A 15,266-nucleotide genomic window follows, 5' to 3' on the forward strand; every position below is an offset into this window, starting at 1 on the left:
AGGTTTTTCAAAAACTCCCAACCCTGTATCCTACTATTTCCTACTTGCGTTTTGAAATCCTCGATTCGAGCAGTTTGACAATTTTTTGGCTCTAAACCTTCATAAATGCAATTACATATAATAGGATAGTAAAAGGAGATCCATTATTTTTCCAAAAGTTGGCTTTAGTAATGTGTATTTCGCTTTGTGTAAGTAAAATCGGTATACACTAGATAGAATTAAAAAAAAAAGATTTTGCTTAAAAAAATCAAAGCCAGTTTTGTCATTGTTTGACTTAATCTGGTTTGAGCGTCTGTCAAAGATAAGGCCAACAAAAAGAAAATACACTATATTTTACAGTTTTTCTTCAATAAAGGCGAAAACGCAAGCCAAACGGTTGAAAATGTGAATAGTGTTTATTTTCCTTAGACTTGAATAAACAATTTTGGTTTCGTCAATTCCGTCTCGATAGGCCAATTGTCGACAATATAACCACTGTTTTGATTAGCAAGAAGATAAACAATAATTTGAAAAAAAAAAAAATATATATTAAAAATTAAGGATTACTTTTTACTAAATCTAATATATAGTCAAGGGATCTTTAAATAGGGAAAAAAATATGAAAATTTCTTACTTATGACCTTCCAGTGTTGCAAAAGTATAATTTCATCGAAAAAGTGATAAAACTATGTTGTTGTTTTTTTTTTTTGTTGAAAAGTGATGTATTTAATTTGAGAGATGTTAGACAGGGTGCAACAAAATAACTCCCTTATTTATAATGTATGGATATCAGGTAGTAGCTGAGTAATAGTGGTTTTATGCTAGAGGCGAGATTTTAAAGTTTTCTTAGGAATACTCTCAGTGATGTTTGTGGAATGGAGTAGTGAGGAACGTGCGTTTGCCGTCGAAAATTAATAGTGAAAAAATGCTTTGACACGACGTTTTGATAAAATTATATTAATTGCTATTAGCTTCTGTGTTTTATTTTTAGTATCTACAAAGAACTTTATTCTTCTTTATTTTGTTTTAATCATAGAATATATAAAAAAAAAAATTTAGATTATCATTTTATTAAAAATTAAAATCATGGTAATGCAAATTTAATTCATACCGCAAGCCTTATTTATAAATTATCACCTCGTAAAGGAATCTTTGTAATTCTAAATTTAAAAAGCAGGTTTGCTATTTATATAATGCGAAAATAAAGAATTTTCTTGATGGGGGGCATTATAGCTAAAACAAAAATGGTTTGCCTTTAATGTAACTCTGTATATCTAACACTTGAGTCCTTATACGTTCAGTACCCTTATATTTGGGTATAAAAATGTTCCGGTCTCTTTTTCTCAATTTTACAGAAAAAACATAATTTATCCTTTTTTAATGTTCCTTTAATTGGTCAGATGGAGTTCCACTGATTAAGTAATAGTAAACATTGTAGTATTACAATTACTCCATCTGACCTAGGAATCTTGTATAAAATCCATTTTGAGTTTAAAGCACAAAACAAGAAGGATTCCATATGACACCATTGGGAAAATGATATGGCATAGTTTAAAAGCAAAATAAAGTAGAAAAAAATGGATAATTCCAAATAATATAATACAAATTTAAAAGAGTAAATTCCTTTTAATTCCTTTTCTGGAATGTCATGAAGAATAGTATCCAAGAATTAACTATTGCTGCATCCACAAAATGATATAATATTCTGAGATGGAATCTTTTCACACCTATTTTTGTTCTGTACAGAGGCACAAGCATTTCATTTAGGTCAACACCACCCAAGTTCCTACTGTACTCTTTCACGATTGCAGGGATAGAAACATCACTATGTCTTTTTTCAACTACTGAGGATCGTTTCTGGATTCTTACCCAAATAAGCAGATGCAACATTTACAAGGTTATTATCATATCATTTGACGACTGTAGTTTGTTTTTTGTCTCCTTTTGAATATCAGAGCTTCCTCTACCATCATTCTTTAGCATAGCATTACTTTTCAAACTACAGCCAAGTAATCTATTACTTCTGACTGTCCCTGTACAATAAATGTATATCTCCTTGAGAGCACAGAGTAGACTTTGAGATGTGAACCAATTATCAGTGTAAAGCTTGAAGTTTTGATTCTTTAGAAGTCTACTAACCAGCGTTATGACAATATATCTAGTTATCCCAACTCTGTACTATTAGACATTGTAGTTTCTTTTTTTCTGCCACTTGTGCCATATCTAGTAAAAACTTTGAATTTATGAGGTTTATTTATCATGTTTTGCTTCAATGAGTTATGTTCCATGAAGGGTATCATCATTTCGTCCACCGAATTATGTTAAAAAAGCTTGATTTTTAATTATTTTTCAGTTAAACTTTTAATTTGTCTTATGGAATATTTAACATATATGCATTGTTATTGCATCCTGTCTAATGGAAAAATACATTTAGTTTCTAGAAACATCAGCAAGATCAGTTACTTTGAGTTAAAAGATTATTAATTTCAATTTAAAAAATACATAATCTTTGATTTTGACCGATTTTTGAGGAAAAAAATATATATTTGTTGAAATGGACAAGGATTCTAATATGAAAAGTCCGGAAAATATCATCAGGCTTTTTTTGGGCGTTATAGAATTGAATGTAATAAAATACTATTTTTTTGTTTTTTTTTGTATTCCCAGCTAAAAATAAGTATCCTACAAATTATGTATAACTATGCCTTTTGTACCGTAGAGCACCTTTCCAATTTGAGAACGAAGGACACATAAATACGAAAAGCAACCATTGCCATGCTCTCCTCCTTCTTTTCTTCTCCTTTCCGCACGCATGAAGTATGCTGTACGTACTCCTACCTCGTGCTTACTAATAACTAACTTCCCTTTCACCTACCTCAATCAACACACACTCTCAAATACAAAAAATTTTATTCATAAACCTTCCAAATAAAATCATTTTCCTTTATTTGAATAAATTAGTTTATTGAATGACATTCTCATTTCAGGAGAACTATGGCTGATCAGGATCCTGTTGAAGTGACTCCAGAAGAGGAGGATACTCCCAAGAAGTAAGTAAATATATACAGGCCTGTCTCTAGGACTTTTAAGAATCATCTTACTTTTTGTCTGGCACTAATTGTTCTACATTTTTTTCCACGAAACCTTTCTGGCTATTGCACAAGATATACCCAATTTCCCCTCACACCCTAGTGTTGGAACAGGCCTACATATACAAGAGTTATATCGGACCTTAGGCTATCGGTCCTTGAGAAATGTTCTCTACATATCATCATATATTCAAAAAGTGCACTGTAAATGATTCTAAGAGGGAACAGGGGTGTGACTATGCTTTTCTTTTCGGGTTGGCTAGTTTTTTTTTTTTTTTTTTTTAACTTTGACTTTGTAGTATTTTAGTTAGTCAGGATCATTTATGTTAGTTTTACGTGGTGTCTCTTAAAGCCATTTTGCTTCAATGATATTTCGCTTTAATTTATAAACAAATGAGAGTTTTACGTCATTATTGTATATTTTTTTGGTTGAAATTGATGTTCCCTTTGAATTTTCTAATCAAAATATGTTGATAACAGAGAAGTGATTAGCACTTCTTCAACTCGAATTGTTGTCCTTTTTTATTTATTTTCTTATTATACAAATTTTATGACTTATTTTGTCTCTGGTGGCTTACTCATTGCATAGTGAGATTTTGATAGCATGTATGCATGGAAGTTTGGGGCTTAATTCCATCATTTATGGATTTATTAAGGCAAAATAAACTAGAGGCAAAATAAATTGGTTATAGGTGACAGTACCTAACGCCGTTTTACACCCTCTGTGGTCAGATGTCTATAGTGAATAATAATAAACGATTGAGACCGATGTCAGTTTGTTAATTGAATTCGTTCTGTATAATCTCAATTATCTTTTATGCACAATAATATAATTTACCAATATTCTTAATTAATTTATTTATATTCTAACTGTATAAAATATACATGTTCATGTAATAAATCTTGTAAGTCAGGGGGAACGGCTGGCCTTTGACTTTCCCACAAACTCCGCCTATGCATTGGATGTTAATAATAACTCCAAGATAACTCCAATTCGAAGTTAATTGATGATGACGTCATTTGGGAAAGATTGATCCATGGAATGTTTTTTTATTGGATTTGGACGCGTCCTAATCATTTAGAAGGGGAAAGGGCGGAACGTCATACTTTAGGGATCGATACATCGCTAAAATATACTTTAGTTTATTTTTTGTCAGAAAAACAAAATATAAACATACATACTATTTAACTAATTATGCATTGATTGCCGAAACACCAAGCTCTTTTAATATTTACATGAATGCTCGTTAGTGGTTAAAACTTTGTGTTTGCATTTTAATTTTGTTTTGCCTAAGAAAAATACTGCTTTTCTATAAATACATTTCTCCCTATGTAAACAAATAAAATATGCACATGCATGCATACAAGACTGGTCATGCAATTGTGTGTGAAAAGCATTGATGATAGACATTAATCATGGAAGTCATCAGTCAATGCTTGACTAAAAGCAAATTACTAATGGATTCATGTTTAAAAAAAAAAAAAAAAAAAAAAACAGTCATGCTTTTTTCCTAAATATTAATAAATTTTTAAAAACCATATCAACTACACAAAATTATTATATTCTTGTATAGTTTATAAATACATTTTTGTTATTACAAATGCAGTGTTTTGAGCCTATGGGCTGTGACTCACAAGAGGGCGTGAAGAGCATATGGGGAGGAGGTGGAATACAAGTTTCAAAAGAAATATTCATATAAAGAAGAAGATTATAACCTAATATGAATCTTTCAAAGAATGAATAGTGCTGTATTGGTCTTTATTTATTCAGCTTAGTCCTAAAACCGGTCCTTGCGACTTCAGTACTAGAATTGACTTAAAAAAAAAAAGAAATAAAGTTCAATTACGTCATCAAGGACCGACCTTTATAAGGGCTGATATGCAGGATTGAGCGGGACAGGACCGCAGTCTTCAGTCTTATATAGAAGCCAGCACAACACTAAGAATAAGTAAGGGACCCAGCCTCATCTTTTGATAAAAAATAAGCTGTTTGCGAAGGGCAAACTCATCTTAAATATTGTATTTTACATACTGTGTCTGACAGATACATTATAATACAGTGTGGCCGAGTGCAAAACACTGTGTGATTTACACGCAAATCTGCTCTAACTCCAGGTCTGGAGGATACATAGTTGCTCAAAAGTGATCATTAAATAGGAGGGAACAAATCAAAAGTCCTGGCCAAAATGTAGTAAATTTTTTGACTGGCATCCTGTGGCCCAGATGGTATTTTAGGATCTTGCCTCCCTCATGCTAATCATTTTTTAAAGCTCATTGTTATTTTTTAAGATATTGAACATTTTCCCCTCTCCCTAACATGTAGATGCGCAATTAGGGTTGCGAGTTTTGTTGAGGGAAATAAGGCAGCCCATAATTGCTATTTAGTTCCTTAGTCTCATTCTATTAGCTACTTATTATTGTCAATAAACAATAAAAAACCGTGATAGAACTAATCAAACTAGTTATTACTAGCCAACTACTGAACTAATCATTAATAACTGTTCTAACTGTTCTTTTTCTCTCTTTACTTAATATCAGTTATATTTAACATTTCGCACAAGTTGATTTATAATCCAGTGTGTTTTATTAGAATTTCATCTTATTGAGTTCTTTTGGATATATATTGACTAATGATGAATTGTTAGTTATATGTAAGAATTGAAAGATATTTAAAAATTGTCATAGTTTAATAAATTAATTCACAAAAATTAGTAACGGATTATAAAGGTCAATTTTTTCTTAGCCAATATTTTTATTGGTTTTTCAGGACTAATTTTAATTTTATTTGCAATTCAATATCTTACATATTTTTATAAGTGTGCATACATTTTCAAGGTCAATGAAAGTAGAGGTGTGGTAATCCCCCCCCCAAATAATTGACATTTTCTATAAGAAAATTTTGCTTGCTTTCTTTTTTTTGTCAAAAACGGAAAAATCTGCTGTGCTGCCTTTCCGATAGCAGCTCTGATTGTGCATATGCATGTGTTCAAATTTGAACACATGTTACTGACAACCCATTTATATTTCTGGACTGAATTACTTAATTTATATTAATTAAACAAAGTCTGTCTGTCTTTCAAGGCCTCATTTTGATAGTATTCTTTTTAACTTTGAACTGCAACGAACGTGCGTAGCTGAATCTTATCGTGTCATATAAAACGAAAAATAAAATTGGAGGACACATCTATATTCTTTAAAGAAAGTTTGTCTGCTTAATAAATCCGAGCAACGATGTTACTCCTGTATATAAATATTAATGTGTAATAATATGTTGTCAAAAAAGTCATGATCCATGAGGGTATTACGGGGAAAATGCCACAATTACCTGATCGATGAGTCCATAAATCTTTTAATTTCAATGTTAATTAGTAATTTTGAAGATCTTAGCAAATCAGTCTAAATAAAGTAAGCTTTTTGAATGAAAAGTAAAGGGATATAACTTGAACCAAGAGTTGTGTCGTATCCCTATAAGTTGAAAATAGTTGCAGCCCATATCTTCTATTAAAATGCCAGGATTTGTAGATAATACAAGATAAAAATAAATAAATATTATATATCTACATTCTAGCAGTACTTGATGCGCTTATTAGGAATTTAAATTGTGTTTTTTTCGCATAAAATATAGTTTTTTTGAATTTTTTGTCTGAGAATTATTGATTTGCAAATTTTTGAATTTTTAGTTATGAAAAAATATTGCATTTTCTCAGCATTGAAACCACATGAAATATAAACGCATATTTCAAATTAACATACCATTTTGAAAAGGATTAACTTATTTACATGAAAGTTTGCCCAAACCGATAAAAATATTCAAAATCTACAAATATTTAATTATCCAAAAATATAGACTTGATTTGTAAATACAAATAATAGATTTGTTATTAGCGTGTCAAACACAGTTGCAATGTAATATAGGTAGAATCATTTTTTTAAAGTAACATTTTGTTAACTTGTGTAATGGATAAATTCAGATACGGTCTTAATTGTTGCTGGGGCCTGAGAGATACGAATTACAAGGGCCTTAAATCCAAATTGGATTAGCAATAAGTATAATAACTGAGGCCGGGTCGATTAAAGCCTTCTTTCCTTATTGAAAATTGAAATTTAATTTCAAATCTTATTATTTAAGATAATTTTGTTAAAGGAACTTTTATTAGAACACAATTTTTCTCAAGTGACCTTTTTTAAAAAGAAATTCTTCATTCCTCTCGAGTTATCTACAAATATATATGTATATATATAATATCAAATGAAACTAATAAAAGTGCAGGCCCACTACAGCCGCATAGGCTGGAGTAGCCTAAAAATAATAGGCTATATCATGAAACCAATGTTTATTCAGATTTTTGTTTTTTAGGGAAGAAGAGAGCGAAGAGGCGGAAGAGAATAAGGAAGATTCCAATGAAGAGAAAAACGACGAACCCGAGGAAGAAGATAAAAAAGAAAACGTAGAAAGTGAGGATGAAAAGAAGGATGAGGCCGAGGGGGGTGGTGAGGATGAGAAAGAAGAGCCAAATGAAGAAGATAAGGAAGAAGTGAGTGAGGACCCAGTTGTTGAATCCGAAGCCATTCAGTCCAACGAGGGATCTGGTGCTACTGCTCCGGAGGAGGTATTGTATTATCTCGTGAAAGATAGTTTCCAGACCTATCGGAGGTATTCACATGAAGAAGCATAAATGTTTGGGAATTCACTTCTTTGGAATTCTATTTATAATAGTCTTCAAAACTCTACAATTTTCCTTTTGAAAATAAAGAGGTTCTGTGATTTATAATACATCTTCATTAGAGGAAAGAAAGTCCAATGAAAAGATAAACTGTAAGCACATAAGTAGTGTTGGATCGGTCCTAGGATTGATTCCCTAATCACTCTTCCTCTCATCTTCAGTCTTTTTTAACCACTCCTACCATTTTTAGCATTCAACAGTTCTAAGGACCGATACATCGGTCCTTCAGTCCTACGGTCCTAGCTATTTTTTCATTTTCTTCACTCCTAGCCTGGATTTAAATATAAAAACAAAGAAAATATTGAATTATTGCTAGAACGTAGATATAATAATAAGATCTAAAAAACCAATAAAAACCAGTTCTACGACTGACAAATTTTATTAAGACCCAACTGACAGTACTGCAGTCTTTTTTGACCGATCTCCCACTTCATGTAAGTAATTTTCAGTGGAGGGGACTTGGACTCTAGACTTTTGACTCGACTAAGACTGTAGCCGGGATTTTGAATTAGGTGAAGTTCAGTATGTAATTGAAGACTTGACTTGGACTTATTATGTAATGAATTTTTCCACCTGCATTAATTTTCATGCTCATTTAATCATGAAAATTTTCGCTCTTACAAAAAAGAAATATTTGAAATCAAAGAACCTATTCTTTGTGGAAGGGAGAATTCTTAAGGCTTGAGGATAATAACATACAACGTTCTTAGAAATAAATTGTTTATTGGTTCATGTCAAAATGACACAAGAATGATAGATGTGGAAACCCACCTTCAGACTCACTAAATAAATGATTTAATTAATACTTATTCGCCTATTTCTTAGGAAGAGGAAAACAAAGATGAAGAGGATGAGGCTACAAACGAAACCAACGAGGAGGATCCACTTGATCCTGATAGGGTAAAAGCTGTTTTTAATGTTTTTCAAAAGGACGATGTAGCCCCTGTCAGTGAAATCGGTTCAATGATTCGCTCTTTGGGATTTAATCCCTTAGACGAGGAAATTGATGAGATTATAAAGCCTTATTCTGAGGATTCTGTAGAATCCATTGACTTTGAAATATTCAAAACTCTAGTGGAGGCCGAGAAGGAGAAACGGAAGGATATTGACGAGGATCAACGATTTAAGGAAGCGTTTGAGATATTTGACAAGGAACACACTGGGAAAATTTCAAAAAATGAACTGAAGTATGTAGTTTAAGTTCCTTAATGTATATATAATGTAATCAAATATGTAATGTTTTAGAGAAGTTTTAACGACAATGGGTAGTATGAAACTCACTGAAGAAGAAGCGGATGACGTTATTAATAAATTAGAGCTTGATGAAGACGAAAACATTAGTCACGAAGCCATCATTAAGCTCTTGCGAAGTTAAATTAAATAGGGATTACATAATTATGGATGAATAAGTCATGATTAAATTGGAGGTAGATTTGCATTTAAGAAGCATGGACTCACTGTCCATTTAAAAATCCCAAATATATTTTCACACAAAGCAATTAGATTTGTAGATAGTCACAAATATCATGTACACATATACTTTTAACATGTTGTTTATCATTAACTGAGCTTAAGTATTTTAAACATGTTTAGGATTCACTTTATGAAATAAAACAAATATTAAAACCAATAGATAATATAAAAAAAGGTCTTTTATAAGTTTCCTTTCGACATATTAAGATTGTATCGGTTCTTAATATGGGACTTAAAATAGGTCTCGTATAGTCAAGCTTAATCCTTGATATAGGTTATCCTCACTAATATTATAGTAATATATCTCAGTTAATTGATTTAGTAAATCTATAAGTCTGTTCCATGCATGTAACAGTTCGACATTATTTTTAATTTATGTTTAAGTGAAGTATTAATTCTTCTGATAAATATTGGATCCTATATAGTCAAGATTGATTGACTATAACCGTCACCAGCTCATATATATAATGATGTCATTTAGCAAAGTCAATTTCTATGCTGTTTGCGTCCAATCTAATAAGGAATTACTATTATAACTACACAGTGATGAAAATCGGGCTTATTTTGGGCATGTAAAAAAAAAAAAGAAACTGGAAATCAAGATGATCACCCAGATCATTAGAAGAATGTTTTAGAAGAAAACAGCTTAGTTATCATGACTAATAAGTAAAATTCAGTGTAGAATGGGTATGTTAAACAAAAAAAAACAAAAAAACTAAAATCAATACGATCCCCCTGACCATTAGAAGAATGTTTTAGAAGAGAGTAGCTAAGTTGTCATAACCAATGATGAAAATCTAGTGTAGAATGGGAATGTTAAATAAAAAAGAAACCGAAAATCAACATGGTAACCCTTAATAATTTGAAAAATGTGTAGGAGGAGAGAAAGAATAATGCTCATGACATTTCATAAGATCAGCTACAATCAGCTGTGACAAGAGAGGAAGGAGAAAATGTTATAAACAAGGAGATTTGCTAGAATTACTCCGATGTTGATCCCTCATTATACTCTGAGTCCAATAAGTACTTATAATTATAACTCCGCAACAAATCCTCTCTACCTCTTTATGAGCACACACGAACGTTCAAACAGGTTAAGAATATAATTGAATCTATTTAAGAAAGGATGTTCACTACTCAGGAATTAAGTAATAATGACAACTACTTAGGAAAAGAAAATTCCTTAATATATACAGCCAATTACAAATTAACGGGCCAGCTAAAAAGCACTGTTTTTGTATCATTATTCATTGGGCATGCCATTTCGATATATTGTCTACAATCAGCTGCTACAAGGGAGGAGGAGCATACATAAATGCTCAATGGGGTTTGGAATATAATTGAATGTAGTAGAAAAAAGAAAATCACTAATTAGGAGTTAAATAATAATGATAACAGATGGGGAAGTCACAACACTACATGAAACGATACCATTTTAGTTAGTGTTGCTTCAATCCTTATTTAGTACTGAACACTGGAGTCCCGTCCAGCTTAGTCTTGGTACGATCCCATTCAGTCACACATATCAGGCCTCAAAAATGATAAAGTTCGGTCCTTGATGAGGTCACTCAACTTTTTTTTTTCAATTATAGTACTGACAGTCCAAGGCTGGACTTGCCCAAATAAATGAGGACTGAGAAAACCCTAGTTTTATAACTTTTGATCGGATTTTTTTAATAAAATAAACATTTTAATGCTACGTTTTTTTAAGAAAGGGAAACAACTTAAGGAAGAAAACAAAAATGAAAAAACAATTTTACCTTTGAAACTGTGGATTTTAAGAAGCCCCTCCCCCCTCAGTTTAAAAATATTTAAACGAAATATTGTATAAAACATCATCTATGTAAAAAAAACCCAACGTCTTTTCTTGAAAAGGTCATCATAATTTCTTTTCTTTAAAAGGAAGCCCATAAATTATTTTCTTTTAAAACCGTCAATTACATATTAAGATAGTCTTTTATTAGAAAAGTCAACAAATACCTGAGCTTTGTTGAAACTCTGACATTGAGTAATGGAAGTGACAAGTTTAAAAAAACAAACACTGCATTGGGGCCCCTTTCAAAAAATCTATTTTTACCTGTTATGTCTACTATTTAGAGCTTTATTTTGATGTGAAAGAACAGTATCAAAGTTAATAATAATGGAAAAAAAAACAATGCAAGATAGGAAAAATATACTATTTATTACTTTATTTTATTTATAACTCATGAAAAATGGGTTTCATGAAAAAATAAAATAATTGAATAAAAAAAAAGATCTTATCTGGGAGCAAATATTTTTTTCCATTTTTCTTCTAGTGCTTTATATTATTGCTAAAATTGTAAAATAAATCTGATATTACATTTAAAAAAAAGGTAAATTTTGATTGATTTTTTCATTTAAGTTTTAAAATATAAAGACTAAGTGTAAGGTTGCGTTAAATAAAATTACAATCATATTCCGAAATTAAATTAGATATATGACTATATAAATAATTAATACTTATCATTTACTTTGAAGCATCTTTAAATTATTGTAAATTCACAACTTCAAACCTTTTAGTTACTTATTTTGTCAAATTAAACGACTTAATTTTATTTAAAACATGAAAGACAATATTTTTTAATCCAAATAGAAAATTAATTTTAATTATTAAGTCAAATTTACTTATGATTACCTGCATAAATTAAACTCAAACGTTTTATCTAAAACTGATTTGTTTTTATTTAAATATAGATTATATCATTTCCCGCCTACCAACAGGTCCAAAAGTTTCGAAATTTTCACAAATAACTAGCAATTGGCTAATTTAATCATAAGATGAAAACTATATTTCAGTATTTACGAATATCTTAAAAATCAAATATGATATATTTGATTGGTTACTATAATTATATTAGCTACACGCAGCTGTGACAGGGGGAAGGGAAATAGAAATGAAAGAGGGCATATGCTAGAGTTACTCCGATATCGATCCTTAATTCTACTTTGAGTCCAAAAAGGACTCACAACTATAACTCCTCAACAAATAATTAAGGTTCATCTTTTATGAGCACACACGAATGAATGTTCAATCCGGTTTCTTATATATCAACAGTATATTGTGCGTAGTAGATAAATAAGAGTACTCCTCAAGAATTAAATAATAATGACAACAGCTTAGGAAAAGAAAATTCACTTTTCAGTTTGCCAACTCCAAAAAACAGGCGAGTTACAAAATACATCAAATTTCATCCTTTGATTAATGTCTCATCCAGAGCTATTTTTTGACCAAGGGCGTGTGAATGAGTGAACATATTTTAGGTAGATTTTTTTTGGATTAGTTATATATTTTTTCAAAAAGAATGTAACACTCATCCCTTCGAGTTTCTTTAGTTTGTCCAAATGGCATGAATGGATGAGGATTAAAGATTAGTTCCAGTACTTAGATTCTAAACAAAAACGCTGAAAAAAAAATATATATACATATATTATATGGATTATAACAGTCAATTAAACAGGAAGGGTACTGTGTACTATCAAAGATTTTATGAAGGAAGTTTATTTATTCAAAATTTTTATTAATATTGATTACAACACTAAGATTAAGGTCAAGAAAATTACTTTCGTTTATACATATTTTTTATTATCATCAATGGTATATAATAAGTCCTCTTCCTGGATCACCATTATATCCGTCTCTTGTTCATCTTTAATATTTTCCAGTTTACTTAGTTCTTTTACTGATCTATTAGAACCAAATAGGTCCTTTGTTTTTAACTCTTTGCCAGTTAATTCATGAGCTTTATCAATGGACACTTCTTGTGAGGTTTCCTCCATATTTTGTTTTTCCAATATGTGAGTACAAGTTGCATCTTTAAACTCTTTCAATGAATAAGGGATTGCTTTTTGTTCCTCCAATGTTGTCCCTTTAATGACTGGCTCAAGGTCTTCCCTTAAAGTAGCTTTCCTTTCAATATCTTGAGTTGGTTCTGATATATCTGTTTGTGTCCTCTTTTCAAAGTAATACTGGAGCCACCACATAGTTATAAAAGGTAAAGTCGACATTAAAAGTATCAACCATCCTAACAATACAGGAATGGACATATTCATTGAAAATATATGAACGTATACATCCTCAATATGTATGGTATGCCTCCAGGAAAACAACAACATGATAGCTGCTACTAATAGCAACAAGAATAAAAGTGCATTGATCAAAACTAAACGGTTCTTTTTCGGAACCAGAAGATTTCCCATTTTATCGATGAATTCAACTTTGTCCATACTTGATTTATTAACAATATTATGAATTGACGAGAAAAATATTTTTTAAATAAATTATTCATTTTGATTATATTATTATAATTGAATAAAATGTATTAAAAAGATTTCTTATGTATACTTTATTACTGTTGAGTGTGGAAAAACAACAGAGATTTCACAAATAATTCTTATGAATACAAATTGATGCCATGGAGAGACAGTCATATTTGAATAAAATAAAAATGAACATTTATATGAACCCCTTATCAAACGGATATACTTTTATTTATTTTTAATTTTTGATAGATGAGGATGAATGGATTAGTTAGTAGGATAATTGAAGAAAAATATATGACCCTTGCCAATATAGTAGCTAATTTATTAACTACATTATGTAAATATGAATAACATTTCAAATGTTATATATAATAAACTTGTTAGAGCCTCCTTTTGATGGATGTGACGCCAAGCTTTACTCAATACTTTCATTTATATATGTTGCCCCATTTCAAGCACCATATAACCACTGTGTCACTTACAGATAACATCATATTCTCTTTACGTTTTGTTTGTAGTATTTTTTTTAATATGTGAACTCTGAAATATACAATGGGATTAAATTGCTTGTATAGGTGCATTCTAGGTGATATAAATTAGGTTTGTTTAGTCTAAAATAAAAATAAGTAAAATGCATTAGATCGTTATCCGCTAGGTTATTGATGGAAATTATTCTTTGCATGTATTGAATGTATTTATGTAATTGAAATTACTACCCATGTTTTCCCTGATAGGCAGGGTACCACTATTTTATTAAATTTAGTCTGCCTGGCCAACTTTTTTAATAGTGGAGGAATATATTTTTGATAGACAATAAACGACTTAAAGGTCCTTACTTTTGTCAATCCCATTTTGACATAAAATTACAAGGAAAAAGTTCATTAATTTCCTTCATTATAATAAAAAAAAGGGCCTTTATAGTTTGAAATTTGATGGTTCAGACCCGTAAGAAGGCGGAGATTATCAATGCTGACGTTTCCTGAAATAACTTTACATATTATACTCTAAAGTTGGTTTTAATTTTCGCAATATCTAAAATAGTACTACTAAACCTCGTTATTATCCTTTTTATAAATAATTTTTGATCTTTTGGACTCCGACAATGATGAAAATAGTGTTAAATAAATAACATAATGGGACTAAAAATATTTACCCATTGCTATTATTGAGTTAATGTTGTAGGTATCTATTTTTTATAGGCTTGTACACAAGTATTGGTATATGAACGGTGTATATTTACAGTTTATATTTAGAATTATTTAAACAAAAGTCAAAATCGAGTCAAATTTATTAATTTTTGTTTCAATTAATATTTGTTTTTAACGCCCAATTATGATTAATTAATGATAAGTATAAAAATTCAAAATAGAAGGTTCTCTTCTTTATGACAGTAATGTATTTTCCCCTCAAAATATATAAGATGCAGATGGTGTTAACATGGCACTTAATTCAGCTGTGCCATAAACAGTGATGAAAATCCTGTGTATTTTTTAGCTGGCTCGCTTTTTTGGAATTGATATTTTGAAGAATTGTCATTATTATTCAATTCTTGATTAGTGAGCATCATTTCCTAAATAGATTCAATATATTCATAACCTGATTGAACATTCCAAGTGTGCTCATAAAAGACGGAAAGTAACCCTGAGTATTTGTTACGGAGTTATGATTGTAGTCCTTGTTGGACTCAGAGTAAAATTGGGGATCAAAATCGAAGTAATTC

The 15,266-nt window shown here is 30.5% G+C and overlaps 1 protein-coding gene across 1 annotated transcript; it reads left to right on the top strand.

Annotated features, from left to right (window-relative positions):
* Positions 1-2,832: 2,832 nt before the first annotated feature.
* LOC121129621 (uncharacterized) lies at positions 2,833-9,439 on the top strand. Its single transcript, XM_040725345.2, has 4 exons — positions 2,833-3,029; positions 7,426-7,678; positions 8,618-8,979; positions 9,038-9,439. Exons 1-4 carry the CDS (start codon positions 2,974-2,976, stop codon positions 9,165-9,167), a joined length of 801 nt encoding a protein of 266 aa, XP_040581279.1. The 5' UTR covers positions 2,833-2,973; the 3' UTR covers positions 9,168-9,439.
* The last annotated feature ends 5,827 nt before the right edge of the window (positions 9,440-15,266 follow it).

This window comes from Lepeophtheirus salmonis, chromosome 14 (genome assembly GCF_016086655.4).
Source record: "Lepeophtheirus salmonis chromosome 14, UVic_Lsal_1.4, whole genome shotgun sequence".
Taxonomy (NCBI): Eukaryota; Metazoa; Arthropoda; class Copepoda; order Siphonostomatoida; family Caligidae; genus Lepeophtheirus; species Lepeophtheirus salmonis.

What these genes read in the sequence shown, in the direction of transcription:
- LOC121129621 (XM_040725345.2), top strand. Translation starts at nt 2,974, where the DNA reads ATGGCTGATCAGGATCCTGTTGAAGTGACTCCAGAAGAGGAGGATACT. An exon ending in GAGGAGGATACTCCCAAGAA is followed by an intron (nt 3,030 to 7,425) that starts GTAAGTAAATAT and finishes TTTGTTTTTTAG; the next exon opens with GGAAGAAGAGAGCGAAGAGG. An exon ending in ATTTCAAAAAATGAACTGAA is followed by an intron (nt 8,980 to 9,037) that starts GTATGTAGTTTA and finishes GTAATGTTTTAG; the next exon opens with AGAAGTTTTAACGACAATGG.